General features: G+C 41.7%; 1 protein-coding gene across 3 annotated transcripts in view; it reads left to right on the forward strand.

Moving 5' to 3' along the window:
* The first annotated feature begins 10,474 nt into the window (after positions 1–10,474).
* LOC102260696 overlaps positions 10,475–13,683 on the forward strand; it is a 4,680-nt gene continuing 1,471 nt past the window's right edge. Inside the window, exons 1-4 of one of the 3 annotated variants that reach the window (XM_014532472.1) lie at positions 10,476–10,817; positions 11,026–11,121; positions 12,689–12,832; positions 13,253–13,291. In XM_014532472.1, the coding sequence (XP_014387958.1) occupies positions 10,755–10,817; positions 11,026–11,121; positions 12,689–12,832; positions 13,253–13,276 (327 nt within the window). In that variant the 5' untranslated portion in view covers positions 10,476–10,754 and the 3' untranslated portion in view covers positions 13,277–13,291. Of the gene's footprint in view, positions 10,818–11,025; positions 11,122–12,688; positions 12,833–13,252; positions 13,292–13,683 lie in introns of those variants that run through there. The other 2 variants (XM_014532471.1, XM_005885186.2) reach the window with 2 other exon arrangements.

Here is a 13,683-nt window from a genome sequence, read left to right on the forward strand (position 1 = left end):
AGAGGGGGTTTAATGACCACTAGAGCTTGTCCTCATATTTTGTCTAGTGTAATACTGTATATCTGGTGAGATGGACCTTATTGTCTGTATTCTCTGATATGTTATTAAGCTTATACTTTGAGTGACCAAACATTTCCCAGAGTAAAAATTGTTGGAAACAGGAAAAAGAAAAACCTGATTTATTTTTGTCTTGTTTATCAGGCCCTGCACGAAGATTAAAAGTTATGCATGGGCTTATTCATTTTCAATGTAAGTGAGAATACAGCCTTTTGACACACGTTGGCACAATAAGAGTTTGTGGTATTATTGGCCCTTAATGATTAGATCTTTCATGGATACCACTATTACTACTTGTAATGCTTCTGTTACTTGTTTTCATTCGAAGCTGAATTTGCTTTTTATTAAACTGAAGATAATCAACACTGAAGAAGGAAAAGAAACTGGCATTAGAATTTGGATGGGGTGAAACTCTGAAATAAATGCTATGCCAATCGTATGGAAATCAAATGTTTGTACAGGTGTCAGATCAGAATTTTCAAGAATTACCTTTCAGTGAAATTCTACTTTGTGTAATAACTTCAGTGAATAGAGAAAAAATTCTTAACTGATCATAATGAATTAAAAGTCAGCTTTTCAGGAGACTGAAAGTTCCTACTAACTTATAAACCTTGTAAAAACCGGTGCTGTTCATTCATGTTGAGAAGGACCCTTTCTTTTGTGACTAGGGGACCATTTTTCAAAATGTGCTTTTTCATGGAAGAAATGTTCAGTTCAATTAGCTTTGTATTTTATTTTATTTATTTTCATTTTCTTTTATTCCTCACCTGAGGACATGCCGAGAGAGAGAGAGAGAGAGAGAGAGAGAGAGAGAGAGAGAGAGAGAAAGAATTGGTTGCCTTCTGTAGGGCATGTGCCCTGACCAGGAATGGAACCAGCAACCTTTCGGTGCACAGGACAATGTTCAACCAACTAAGCCACTCTGGCAGGGCTCAATTAGCTTTGTGTTTTAAAATGTTGGGGTTTTTTGTTTGTTTTTTTCTGAATGACCAGATGTAGTGGGCTTGGCCAGTTTAATCTAATTTAATGGATAATAAATATTAATCTCATGTTTTTACCTAAATGTTTGTCATCTAATGAAAATGTTATGAAAAAGCCTTGAATATGCATGCTGCTTTCATTTTTATAAACTTTTCATTTTTTAACTATAGCTTTATTAGTAATTCCAAAATGCTGCCATTTAGCTGATTTCTTCTCTAGGACAGCTGGCTTTGTGGGTGGCTTTTTCATACTACTGTTAACTTTTTTAAAAGAAGCAATGTAAAGACTGTAACAATTTAATGCACTAAACTGTTCTTTCTTTTACACATTAAAAAACTTCTTAAAGCTCTGTATTATAATAATTAAATTGCTCCCTTTTTTAAACCATTGCTAATGTGGTCTGAGTTTTGCTTGGTAATAATTTTCATATTTTCAAAATTTGAAATGTCAAGTATTAGACAAGTATAAAGCCATTGAATATACTTACATTATATTTCCCTTACAATATGTAACTTTGTATAGCTGTTAAAACTATTGAAATGTTCCCTCCTGTCTCTTTTTTAGACTTGGCCCTTAATTCTGCTCTGATGTTTGCTAGATTTTAAGTATATTTATTTAACAGAGCAAAAGAACCCCTCCTGGTTGTATCCAAAATAAAAGTTAGCTGTGATTAGCAGTTTTCAGTGATTTCCCCTCCCCATTGTATTAACTGAGTGTGTTTTTTTAATGTGGTAAAATACACATAACAAAATTTACCATTATATCTGTTTTTAAGTGTAAAATTCAACTGCATTAATTATATTCATAATGTTGGGCAATCATCACCACTATTTTCAAAACTTATTCATCATTCCAAACAGAAACTCTGTAACAGTTAAGCAATAACTCTCGATTCCCCTCCCCCAGCCCCTGATAACCTTTACTCTACTTTCTGTTTCTATGAATTTGCCTGTTCCTGGTATTTCAAGTGGAATCATACAATACTTGTCCTTTTGTGTTTGGCCTTATTTCATTTAGCATGTTTTTAAGGTTCATTCATGTAGCATATATCAGAATTTCATTCCTTTGTATGGCTGAATAATAATCCTCTGAGTGTGTACCACACTTTGTTTATTCATCTGTGATGGATGGACCTTGGGTTATTTCTACATTTTGGCTAGAAAAATGCTGCATTAAACATGGCATACAATTATCTGATTGAGTCACTATTTTCAGTTACTTTGTGTATATACTTAAAAGTGGAATTGCTGCCCTGGCTGGTTTTGCTCAGTGGATAGAGCGTCGGCCTGCGGACTGAAGGGTCCCAGGTTGGATTCCGGCCAAGGGCACATGCCTGAGTTGTGGGCTCAATCCCCAGTGGGGGGCCTGCAGGAGGCAGCCGATCAATGATTCTCTCTCATCATTGATGTTTTTATCTTTCTCTCTCCCTTCCTCTCTAAAATCAATAAAATATATTTTTAAAACAAGTGGAATTGCTGAGTTACAGCATAATTTGGTGTTTAAATTTTAAAGAACCATCAAACCCAAGCATAGCCTCCTCTATTATTAATGTCCCCACCAGAGTGGTACATGTATTACAATTGATGAACCTATACTGACACATCATTATCACCCGAAGTCCATAGTTTAGGGTTCACTCCTGGTGTTGTATATTCTCTGGGTTTGGACAAATGTATAATGATATGTATCTGCCATTACAATATCATACAAATGTATAATAATATGTATCTGCCATTACAATATCATACAGACTCAAGCAGAGCAGCAGAAGGTATATTTCCATAGAATAGGGAGAATGAAAAAGTGCAACAGGTACAATTCCATAGAATGAGGGAGCTGGGAACAGCAAAAGGTCTATATTTACAAAATAAAGAGAAAGAAGCCCTTCATCCAGAAGAAGAAAGCCCAAAGGGAATAGGAAAACAATAAGGAAGGAGGGGGAGATCACATGTCCCATGTGAGGTTCCACCTTTGAGCCTAGAAGTTACTATAGTAACCAGTCTAAGGGAATAGTGACCTATCAGAGGGGATATCAAGGCACCAGGATCTGCAGCCTTTATAAGCCACAGGGAAAAGGAAGTCAGTGGGACCCTTTCCCCCTACCTACTTGGGAGTCCATTCTGTGGGACTCTTTCCCTCTCCCCACGTGGGAGTCTGTACTTGTTCTTCAATAAATCTCCACCTTTGCTATAAAAATATGTATAGATCATGCAGAGTCGTTTCACTGCCTGGAAAATCCTCTGTGCTTCTCCTATTCATCTTTCTCTTCCCCAAACCCCTGGTAACCACTAGTCTTTTACTATCTTCATAGTTTTGCCTTTTCTAGAATGTCATATAGTTGGAAGCACATTCTGTGTAGCCTTTTTAAGTTGGCCTCTTTCACTTAGTAATATTCATTTAAGGTTCCTCCATGTCTCTTCATGGCTTAGTAGCTCTTTTTTTTCTCTCTCAATCCCTCCACCTCCTTCCCCTATCTGTGGTTGGCAAACTGCGGCTCGCGAGCCACATGCAGCTCTTTGGCCCCTTGAGTGTGGCTCTTCCTAAGCCTTAGGAGTACCCTAATTAAGTTAATAACAATGTATCTACCTATATAGTTTAAGTTTAAAAAATTTGGCTCTCAAAAGAAATGTCAATCGTACTGTTGATATTTGGCTCTGTTGACTAATGAGTTTGCCGACCACTGCCCTAACTCATTTCATTTTAGTGCTAAGTAATATTCCATTGTCTGAATGGACCAGTTTATCCACTCACCTACTGAAGGATATCTTGGTTGCTTCTAGGTTTGGACAATTATGAATAAAGCTGCTATAAAAATCATGTTTGGGTTTTAATGTAGACATAAGTTTAAATCCTTTGGGTAAATACCAAGGAGCATGATTGCTGAATCATATGGTAAAAGTATGTTCAGTGTGTTATAACATTTTGCATTCCCACCAGCAGTAAATGAGAGTTCCTGTTGTTCCACATTCTTGCCAGCATTTGGTGGTTTCATTGTTCTGGATTTTAACATCATTGTTTTAATCTCATTGTTGTTTTAATTTTTATTTCCTTGATGACATATGATGTTGAGCATCTTGTGCTTATTTGCCACCTGTATATCTTCTTTGGTGAGGTGTCTGTTAAGGTATTTGGCCCATTTTTCAAATCAGGTTTTTTCTTTTTCTTATTGTTGAGTTTGAAGAGTTCTTTGTATATTTTAGACAATAGTCCTTTACCAAATGTGACTTTTGCCAATATGTTCACCTGGGCTGTGGCTTGTCTTCTCACCCTTTTGAAATTGTCTTTCACAGATTTTGTGCAACCGTATTTGATGTTAAGGAAGTCCAGCTTGTCAATTATTTCTTTCATGGATCATGCCTTTGGTATTGTATCTACTAGTAAAATGTCATTGCCATACCTGAGGTCATCTGGTTTTCTCCTGTGTTGTTTTCTAGGAGTTTTATAGTTTTCCATTTACATTTAGATATATGATCTATTTTGAGTTAATTTTTGTGAATGTTGTAAGGTCATTTTTTTGCATGTGGATGGCCAGTTGTTAAGTACCCCTTGTTGAAAAGTTTTCCCTTAAATTCAAAGTACTTAGTTGAATTAAGCTTTCTTTTTTCTAGACATTCTTTGTACTTTATATACCTCTTAAGGTGTTTATTACTTTCTCTTTTATATTACTACTAGAGGCCCGATACACAAAATTCGTGCATGGGTAGGATCCCTAGGCCTGGCCTGCAATCAGGGCTGATCTGGGGGCAACTGGCAGGGTGATTGAGGGGGCCCCCCCACTCACACCTGCCTTGGCCGGCCTGCCACCTGCCACTCGCCGACACCACCCCCTAACTCCCCCACCACTGCCACCAGTGGCCTCCCTCTGTGGGGCGACCAGGGGGCAATGGTTTCCACCATTCAGTCGATTTGCATATTAAGCTTTTATTATATAGGATTTTTAATCCCTTGATCATTAACTGCTTTTTACACAGTAGGTACACAGTTGCTTTGATTGAAGTAACAATGGATTTTATTCCTTCAGTCTGGCTTGTCCTTAGTCTGATGTTGTTACCATCACAGTAGTTGCCTCCCCTAGAGAGAGGCCTCCGGCATCTCTTTCTGATTTGGTCAGTACTAACTGCTTCCCCTATGTCTAGCTAACAGGTCTTGCTTTATACTCTATTCAGTACCTGTCAAATTGGCTTTGTAAGTACATCTATTTCACTAGCTTAGAGCACTTTCAAGGCAGAAACTATATTTTTAAAATCTTTATTTAAGCTAGCGTTAACTGAACACTTACTATGTGCCAAGCACTAGGTTGAGAGGGTTACTTGATTAATCTCAATCCCAATGCACAGTCCATGAGGTAGATGCTATTATTATCCCCATTGTATTGTTGGTGAAACTGAGGGTCACAAAGGATCAGATTCACACACAGAGTGTCAAACCTGAACCATCTCCAGAGCTCTCACCCTTAACCATTGCTTAGCCAGTGTCTTCACAATATTGTTACTCAATAAATGCTCATCAAACTGAACTAGAGATCGTGAGTTTGGGAGCCAGGAGAGAAGAAACGCAATGCCAGACTGGTTGTGCACATATCTGGTGTTGGCAGACAGTGTTTGTCTTTGGACAACAGCCTGTGATACTGGAATGAAATTAACTGAGCAAGCCCTGAGAAAATTTCATTTGGCTCAAGACTTGCCAGCCTGAATAAAAGGGCATTAAATTGAGATTTGTAGTGGGAGTGGGATGGGGGAGACGGAGAGAGGCTAAAACTCAGCTACACAGATCATATGACAGCCAAGGGAGTGACAGGAAAATGACCTGACACCATGGGCACCACGCACAGTCAATGCAAGAAAGTACAGCCCAGATGCTAGTAAGATACACTTGGAGTTTTGTATCCTTAGATCATTCATTCACTCAATAAACGCGTACTGAGCACACAATACACTCTGCCTCGCTCTCCTGTCTCAGGCCATGCAGCTAGCTCTCCTTTTTGCTTGCTCAGCCTCAGCACCACAGCTTGTTTTCTGCTCCTCATTCTTGCAGCTTTCCAGAAGTTCTTGCTTCCACCTGCAAGGCTACCTCCAGCTATCCTCTTGGCCAGCTCCTCTTCACTCTGGGCTCAGCTCAAAGATCACCTCTTCAGGGGGCCTTCTGTGGCCACCCTCCCTGAAGCAGTCTCTTTCTCACATCACTCTTTCACTTTTATGTACAGCACTTAACCACAGTCTCAAACTACTTTGTTCATTTATTTACTTGTTATTTGCCCACTAGAACTTAAGTTCCATGGAGCAAGGATCTTGTCTGTCTTATTTATCACTGTCCTCCACTCTGAGGATACAGTTCTTGGCTTAGAGCAGTGGTTCTCAACCTGTGGGTCACAACCCCTTTGGGGGTCAAACGACCCTTTCGCAGGAGTCGCCTAAGACCATCGGAAAACACATATATAATTACATATTGTTTTTGTGATTAATCACTATGCTTTAATTATATTCAATTTGTAACAATGAAAAGACATCCTGCATATCAGATATTTACATTACGATTCATAACAGTAGCAAAATTACAGTTATGAAGTAGCAATGAAAATAATTTTATGGTTGGGGGTCACCACAACATGAGGAACTGTATTAAAGGGTTGTGGCATTAGGAAGGTTGAGAACCCACTGGCTTAGAGCAAGTCTCAAGAAGTGTTAGCTGAATCAATGAATGTACCTATTATGAAAATGTACAGACACTGGCTTAGAGCAAGTCTCAAGAAGTGTTAGTTGAATCAATGAATGTACCTATTATGAAAATGTACAGACTATGGGAAATAAATGAGAGAGCTCAGTATACTAAGATCTATATATATAAAAGCCTAAGCGACTGAACGACCGAATGACTGATCAATGGAACGACCAGTCGCTATGATGTGCACTGACCACCAGGGGGCAAGCACTCAACGCAGGAGCTGTGTCTGGTGGTCAGTGTGCTACCAGAGTTGGGCTCATGGCTGGCAAGCACAGCTTCTCCCACCTCGAGCCTCTCCCACCTCTGCTGCAGCGCTACTGAGCAGCAGCAGCAGTAGGTGCAGCGGGGCAGGATGAGTGGGAGTCGCACCCCGCCTGGTGAACAACGGAATGACCAGTCGTTATGATGTGCACTGACCACCAGGGGGCAAGCACTCAACGCAGGAGCTGTGTCTGGTGGTCAGTGTGCTACCAGAGTTGGGCTCATGGCTGGCAAGCACAGCTTCTCCCACCTCGAGCCTCTCCCACCTCTGCTGCAGCGCTACTGAGCAGCAGCAGCAGTAGGTGCAGCGGGGCAGGATGAGTGGGAGTCGCACCCCGCCTGGGCTCAGGCCCCTCCCTGGCTGCCTGCTGCTTCGTGCACTGCTACATCCCTTGGGGGATGTCGGACTGCCATCCCGGATTGCGAGAGGGCGCAGGCAAGACTGACGCACCCCACTGGTGCACGAATCTGTGCACCGGGCCTCTAGTAAGTTAATAAATACCCAGGAGAATTAGTGGGTGATGCATGCCAATAATGGAAGGGCATGCTTTGCTAAAACAAAACAAAACAAAAAAACAGAAAAAGATGGAAAAGGAGAAAAAGCAATATTTACAAATATCTGAGGAAGCAGGGAAAGGGGCCTCAGAGGAAAACAGCCTGGGTAAGAAAAGGAAAGGAAGAGATGTGATTTCATTCTGGAAGGTGTTCTACTGGTTGCCAAGCCCCATTATTCTCTATCCTATCACTTTGCCACAATCTAAAATTAAGTAATTTGCTTGCGCACTGCATATCATATGTCTTCTCCACCTTAATTTAAGCTCCTTGAGAGCAAGGACCATGAGTGATAGGTATATCCTCATCACCTGGCACAGAAGGCCCTCAAGAATACATTGGGTTATGCACAGAATGCTTAATGAATACTGTGTAGCAAGCGCTGCCCTAGAGGAGCATAGTGTGTAGAGGGGAGAGGATTCACATGCAAACAGTGTAACAATTAACCCATTCAACGAGGAGTGAAGGCCTACTGGGTGCCAGACACTATGCTTGGTGCTAGACCAGTGATGGCAAACCTATGACACGCGTGTCAGAGGTGACACGCGAACTCATTTTTTTGGTTGATTTTTCTTTGTTAAATGGCATTTAAATATATAAAATAAATATCAAAAATATAAATCTTTGTTTTACTGTGGTTGCAAATATAAAAAAATTTCTATATGTGACACGGCACCAGAGTTAAGTTAGGGTTTTTCAAAATGCTGACATGCCGAGCTCAAAAGGTTCGCCATCACTGTGCTAGACAGAGAGATGTCCCTGCCTAGAATGAGCGGTTTGTCTCCTGGGGGTGAGGGACAAAAAGCTTGGACAAGAGCTGTATGAAACGAGAAATGCCCTGTCTGAGAGAATCACATGGTGTTATGTGAGCCCAGACAAGGGACATGTAACCCAGACTTGGGGATCAGGAGAGGTTTATGGGAGGCAGCAAGATGGAGCACACTGGGAGGGGTCCTCTTGACAAAAGAAATGGTGAGGTGGCACCTGTAAGGGCAGGGAAGGTTTCAGGATGAGGGAAAAAATTCAGGGAGGTCAATTCCAGAGAGGACCAGCTTGGCTGGAGAGCACTAATTCAGTTAGGGGGTGGGTAGTGGATTAGGTTCCCCTAGGGCGAGTGTGTGGAATAGAAAACTGTGTCGAAGAAAGAACCCTGGAAGACAAATGGTGGAAGAGGCACTGGCGAGATGAGGACCAATAGGAGGGAAACTAGAGAAAAGCCTGTTGCCTGCTGTGTAATATGGCGCAGTAATACTGTGCTGTGCAATATCGGATGGTACTTTGTCAACACTCTCTGCTTCCTACTCTTAAGGAACGAACACCTTGAAAGTATAAAAATGCTAGTAAATATTAGTCTTAGGATTCTGGGATTTAGTATTTTCTCCAGGCAGAATGAGTGCTCCCGAATGGAGCCCCAGAGTAAATCTCTATATCCTCTGGTTTTTATTCTGGTCTTTGTTATTGGTGGTGTCTCTTCTCTGGAGACTTGAGGAATACTGACTCATTTCTTTCCAAGGAACACCTTGAAAGTATAAAAATGCTAGTAAATATTAGTCTTAGGATTCTGGGATTTAGTATTTTCTCCAGGCAGAATGAGTGCTCCCGAATGGAGCCCCAGAGTAAATCTCTATATCCTCTGGTTTTTATTCTGGTCTTTGTTATTGGTGGTGTCTCTTCTCTGGAGACTTGAGGAATACTGACTCATTTCTTTCGAAGCTCGTAGCCACTTGATAATTGATCCTGAGCAAGTTATTTAACCTCTATAAGCCCAATATCTTCATTTGCAAAATAGGAATCACTGTGTCTTTCATAAGAAAAGGATATAAAGTACAAAAAAAGTGCTTAACACAGTGTCAAGAATGTCGTCAGTGGTGAAAAAATGGTACCTAACGATTTTAAACAGCTACCCGGTGGCTGGTGCTTTTTAATGAGAACATATAAGGAACGCTCTGCCCATCTCCTGAAACCGAGAAGTCGAACTCTGTCCCCGTCAGTTTGTGAGTCAGATAAAAATCTCAGCTCAGCGACGACTCCCAACCTGCAGTGGGCTTCCAGAGACTACAAATCCCAGGATGCTGCGCTCTGGGCCTGGCGGCCCCGCCCCTTGGCGTTGTTCCGCGCTTGGGCGCCGCTCTAGGCACCGCCTCCTCTCGATGCCCCCACCGTGGGTAAAGCTCTTTGCGACCCTGAATGCTAAATGATTGCCTGGCAGTGGGCGCGTCACTGGATGCCTTTCAGAGTTGAGAGGATCCTATTGTTGGTATGTTTATTAATTATGATCATTTTCATAAAAACTGGGGCGGGGGGTCATTAAAATCGTCACTCTTCTATGCCAGGGTGCCTTCCTCTGAGTCCGTCCTAAAGAAGTATGTCTTTTCAGAGACTTAATCATTTATTTATGGAAAATCGCTTCTGAGTATGAGTTGGGAAGCACAGCTTTTCTCTGTAATACGCTCTTTTCACAATTTCTAGTGGTTTTATGGGGAAACGGAGAGCAGTGATGATGTGGAAGCTCTAACCATCAGGAAATTCCGAGGGGACCTGGCCTACAGACGGCAGGAGTATCAGGTAGAATTCCACATGTATGAGGTCGCGCTACTTGAAATGGGCTCTTGTTCCATAAGTTAGGGCATAGTTCAACAACAGGCTAAGTTAGGAGTGTTGTTTGTGAAGATGAGTTTAATCTTTTGCGATATGTGTTTGTAATCTTAGAACCCCAAGTCTCTGTCCTTTTCTTTTTTAAATAATTCTTTATTGTTGAAAGTATTACTTATGTACCTTTTTCCCCCCATTGACCCCCCCCCATTGCCTTCAGCACCCTATTGTCTGTGTCCATGGTCTGTTTTTGTTTTGTTTTTTAATATATTTTTATTGATTTATTTTAGCGGGGGAGGGAGAGGGAGAGAAACATCAATGATGGGAGAGAATCATTGGTGGTGCCTCCTGCACGCCCCGCCCCGCCCCGCGGTGGGATCAGCCCAGGAGCGGGCAGGTGCCCTGACCAGGAGGGGAACCTGACCTCCTGTTCATCGGTCAGCGCCCAACCACGGAGCCGCTGACTTCCCTTTCCAACCCCAAATGTTCGTCTGTGACTCCCTCCACCACCGCCCGCCCCTTTTAGCTTCTGTTAAAACCCAGAACACCGGCCAGTGTCCCATAAAGCTCTTTGCGACCCTGAATGCTAAATGATTGCCTGGCAGTGGGCGCGTCACTGGATGCCTTTCAGAGTTGAGAGGATCCTATTGTTGGTATGTTTATTAATTATGATCATTTTCATAAAAACTGGGGCGGGGGGTCATTAAAATCGTCACTCTTCTATGCCAGGGTGCCTTCCTCTGAGTCCGTCCTAAAGAAGTATGTCTTTTCTGAGAATCATTTATTTATGGAAAATCGCTTCTGAGTATGAGTTGGGAAGCACAGCTTTTCTCTGTAATACGCTCTTTTCACAATTTCTAGTGGTTTTATGGGGAAACGGAGAGCAGTGATGATGTGGAAGCTCTAACCATCAGGAAATTCCGAGGGGACCTGGCCTACAGACGGCAGGAGTATCAGGTAGAATTCCACATGTATGAGGTCGCGCTACTTGAAATGGGCTCTTGTTCCATAAGTTAGGGCATAGTTCAACAACAGGCTAAGTTAGGAGTGTTGTTTGTGAAGATGAGTTTAATCTTCTGCGATATGTGTTTGTAATCTTAGAATCCCAAGTCTCTGTCCTTTTCTTTTTTTAATAATTCTTTATTGTTGAAGTATTACTTATGTACCTTTTTCCCCTCCATTGACCCCCCCCCTACTCCCACCCCAGGCCTTCAGCACCCTATTGTCTATGTCCATGGTCTGTTTGTTTTTCTTTAAAATATATTTTTATTGATTTCAGAGAGGAAGGGAGAGGGAGAGATAGAAACATCCATGATGGGAGAGAATCATTGATCAGCTGCCTCCTGCACACCCCTTACTGGGGATCAAGCCCTCAACCAGGCATGTGCCCTTGACTGGAATCCAACCCGAGACCCTTCAGTCCGCAGGCCAACGCTCTATCCACTGAGCTAAACCAGCTAGGGCTGGTCTGTCCTTTTCTATGAGGTTCTATATAATTTGTTTTGTTTCTTGTAACTCCAGTATAGGAATCTTTTGGGGATCCTTGTAATTCGGATTCCCCAGGCTCTGTATCTCCTCATTATGCAGGAGCTCTGTCCTTTTCTTTTTTAAATAATTCTTTATTGTTGAAAGTATTACTTATGTACCTTTTTCCCCCCATTGACCCCCCCCCATTGCCTTCAGCACCCTATTGTCTGTGTCCATGGTCTGTTTTTGTTTTGTTTTTTAATATATTTTTATTGATTTCAGAGAGGAAGAGAGAGGAAGAGATAGAAACATCAATGATGGGAGAGAATCATTGATCAGCTGCCTCCTGCACACCCCTTATTGGGGATCAAGCCCTCAATCAGGCATGTGCCCTTGACTGGAATCCAACCCGAGACCCTTCAGTCCGCAGGCCAACGCTCTATCCACTGAGCTAAACCAGCTAGGGCTGGTCTGTCCTTTTCTATGAGGTTCTATATAATTTGTTTTGTTTCTTGTAACTCCAGTATAGGAATCTTTTGGGGATCCTTGTAATTCGGATTCCCCAGGCTCTGTATCTCCTCATTATGCAGGAGCCTCTATCACAGACACCTGCTAGTGCCCCAGAAGCAAAGCACCCCAAAGTGTGTAAGAAAAGGGAGAAACTAACAGCTAGGTACCAGCTTTACATGTAGATCTCATTTCATCTTCATAAGAGTCCTGTTGTTAATTTGCCTATGAAAAGGTTATATAACAAGTTAGTGGCAGAACCAACATTCAAACCCTGGTCTATTTGGCTCCAGAATGTTCTTGCTACTATACTATGATGTTTCCCACGGTAGTAGTGATTTTATCCTCCAGCCATTTATGTTCTGCCTTTTAGAAGAATACTACTGACTGACATCCTCAGTTCTCCCTTAGTTCATGGTTGGGGTCAGTTATGACATTACCTTCTGCCTAGGGAAAAAATCGTCCCCGTAACTGAGTCCTTTCTTCTGTGTTTCCCGCCTTTCTTTTCATCCCTTCTCTTCATTTCCTCAACTGAACAAATAATTGCCAGAAAGCACTGCAGGAATATTCCAGTATCTCTGAGAAATTACCACCTACAAATGTCGCCATGAAAAGGGATGTCCAGGAAGGCCAGGCTCGGTGTCTGGCTCACCTGGGAAGGCATGCAGAAGCACTGGCGATTGCGACGAACTTGGTGAGTGGTCTCATTGCTTTTCTCACTTGTTTCCCTAAGGTGGTTGAATATTTTCTGAAAAACAAAACAAAACAAAAACCAGCTTCTTGCTCACAGCAAGGTCTGTGAATTCGGAGGAGCAGAGGAAAATCGCTAATGGTGTAAGAACTGTATGATGGTGAACATTTTGGAGCTCTGGACATAATCATTTTCTTGTCATGTTTTTTCTTGATTATGATAAAACTTCTTCATTGCCTGAAAATCTCATTTGATGGAAGGATTATCAGTGATCTGTTTCCTTCTTTAGGTTTTATTTTTCAAAATTTCTACAATGAACATGTATTACTTTTGTAAAGGGGCGGGGGGGGGGGGGTGGGGGGAGTTACCAAAAAATGACTAAAGATCATACTACGCCAAGCTTTAATAATCCGTTTTTTTTAGCTTTGTGCAGTGGCAGTATCGTAGCCAATGAGGTTTATCCGAGGCGTGATTATTGCTAATTGGGAAAAAAAAATCATTTTTTTCTTAAATGGAATTTGCAGAATTTTTTTAAGGGATAAAGACAAGCAACTCTTTGCAATTCTATATTCTGCTTGTTTTTGTCTTCAGGTTAAGGCATCTATGGTTTACTTCTGGTTATTTGTGTAAATTTTATAGGGGGTTGGTCTCAAGTAAACAGTCCTAGTTTATACACTGAGTGGCCATATTATTATGACCACCTGATGTTTATAGGCAAATTAGCTATAATTTCGAGCTGAAGTTGCTAGAGGGCCAGACCATTATAAATAGGGAAGCAGGTTGTTTACCACGACAGTAGAAGTGATTTTTTTCTGAAGATATGGGTAAACAACACGATTTAACAGCCTTTGAAC

The sequence above is a fragment of the Myotis brandtii genome, unplaced genomic scaffold (assembly GCF_000412655.1).
Source record: "Myotis brandtii unplaced genomic scaffold, ASM41265v1 scaffold896, whole genome shotgun sequence".
In the NCBI taxonomy this organism is placed as follows: Eukaryota; Metazoa; Chordata; class Mammalia; order Chiroptera; family Vespertilionidae; genus Myotis; species Myotis brandtii.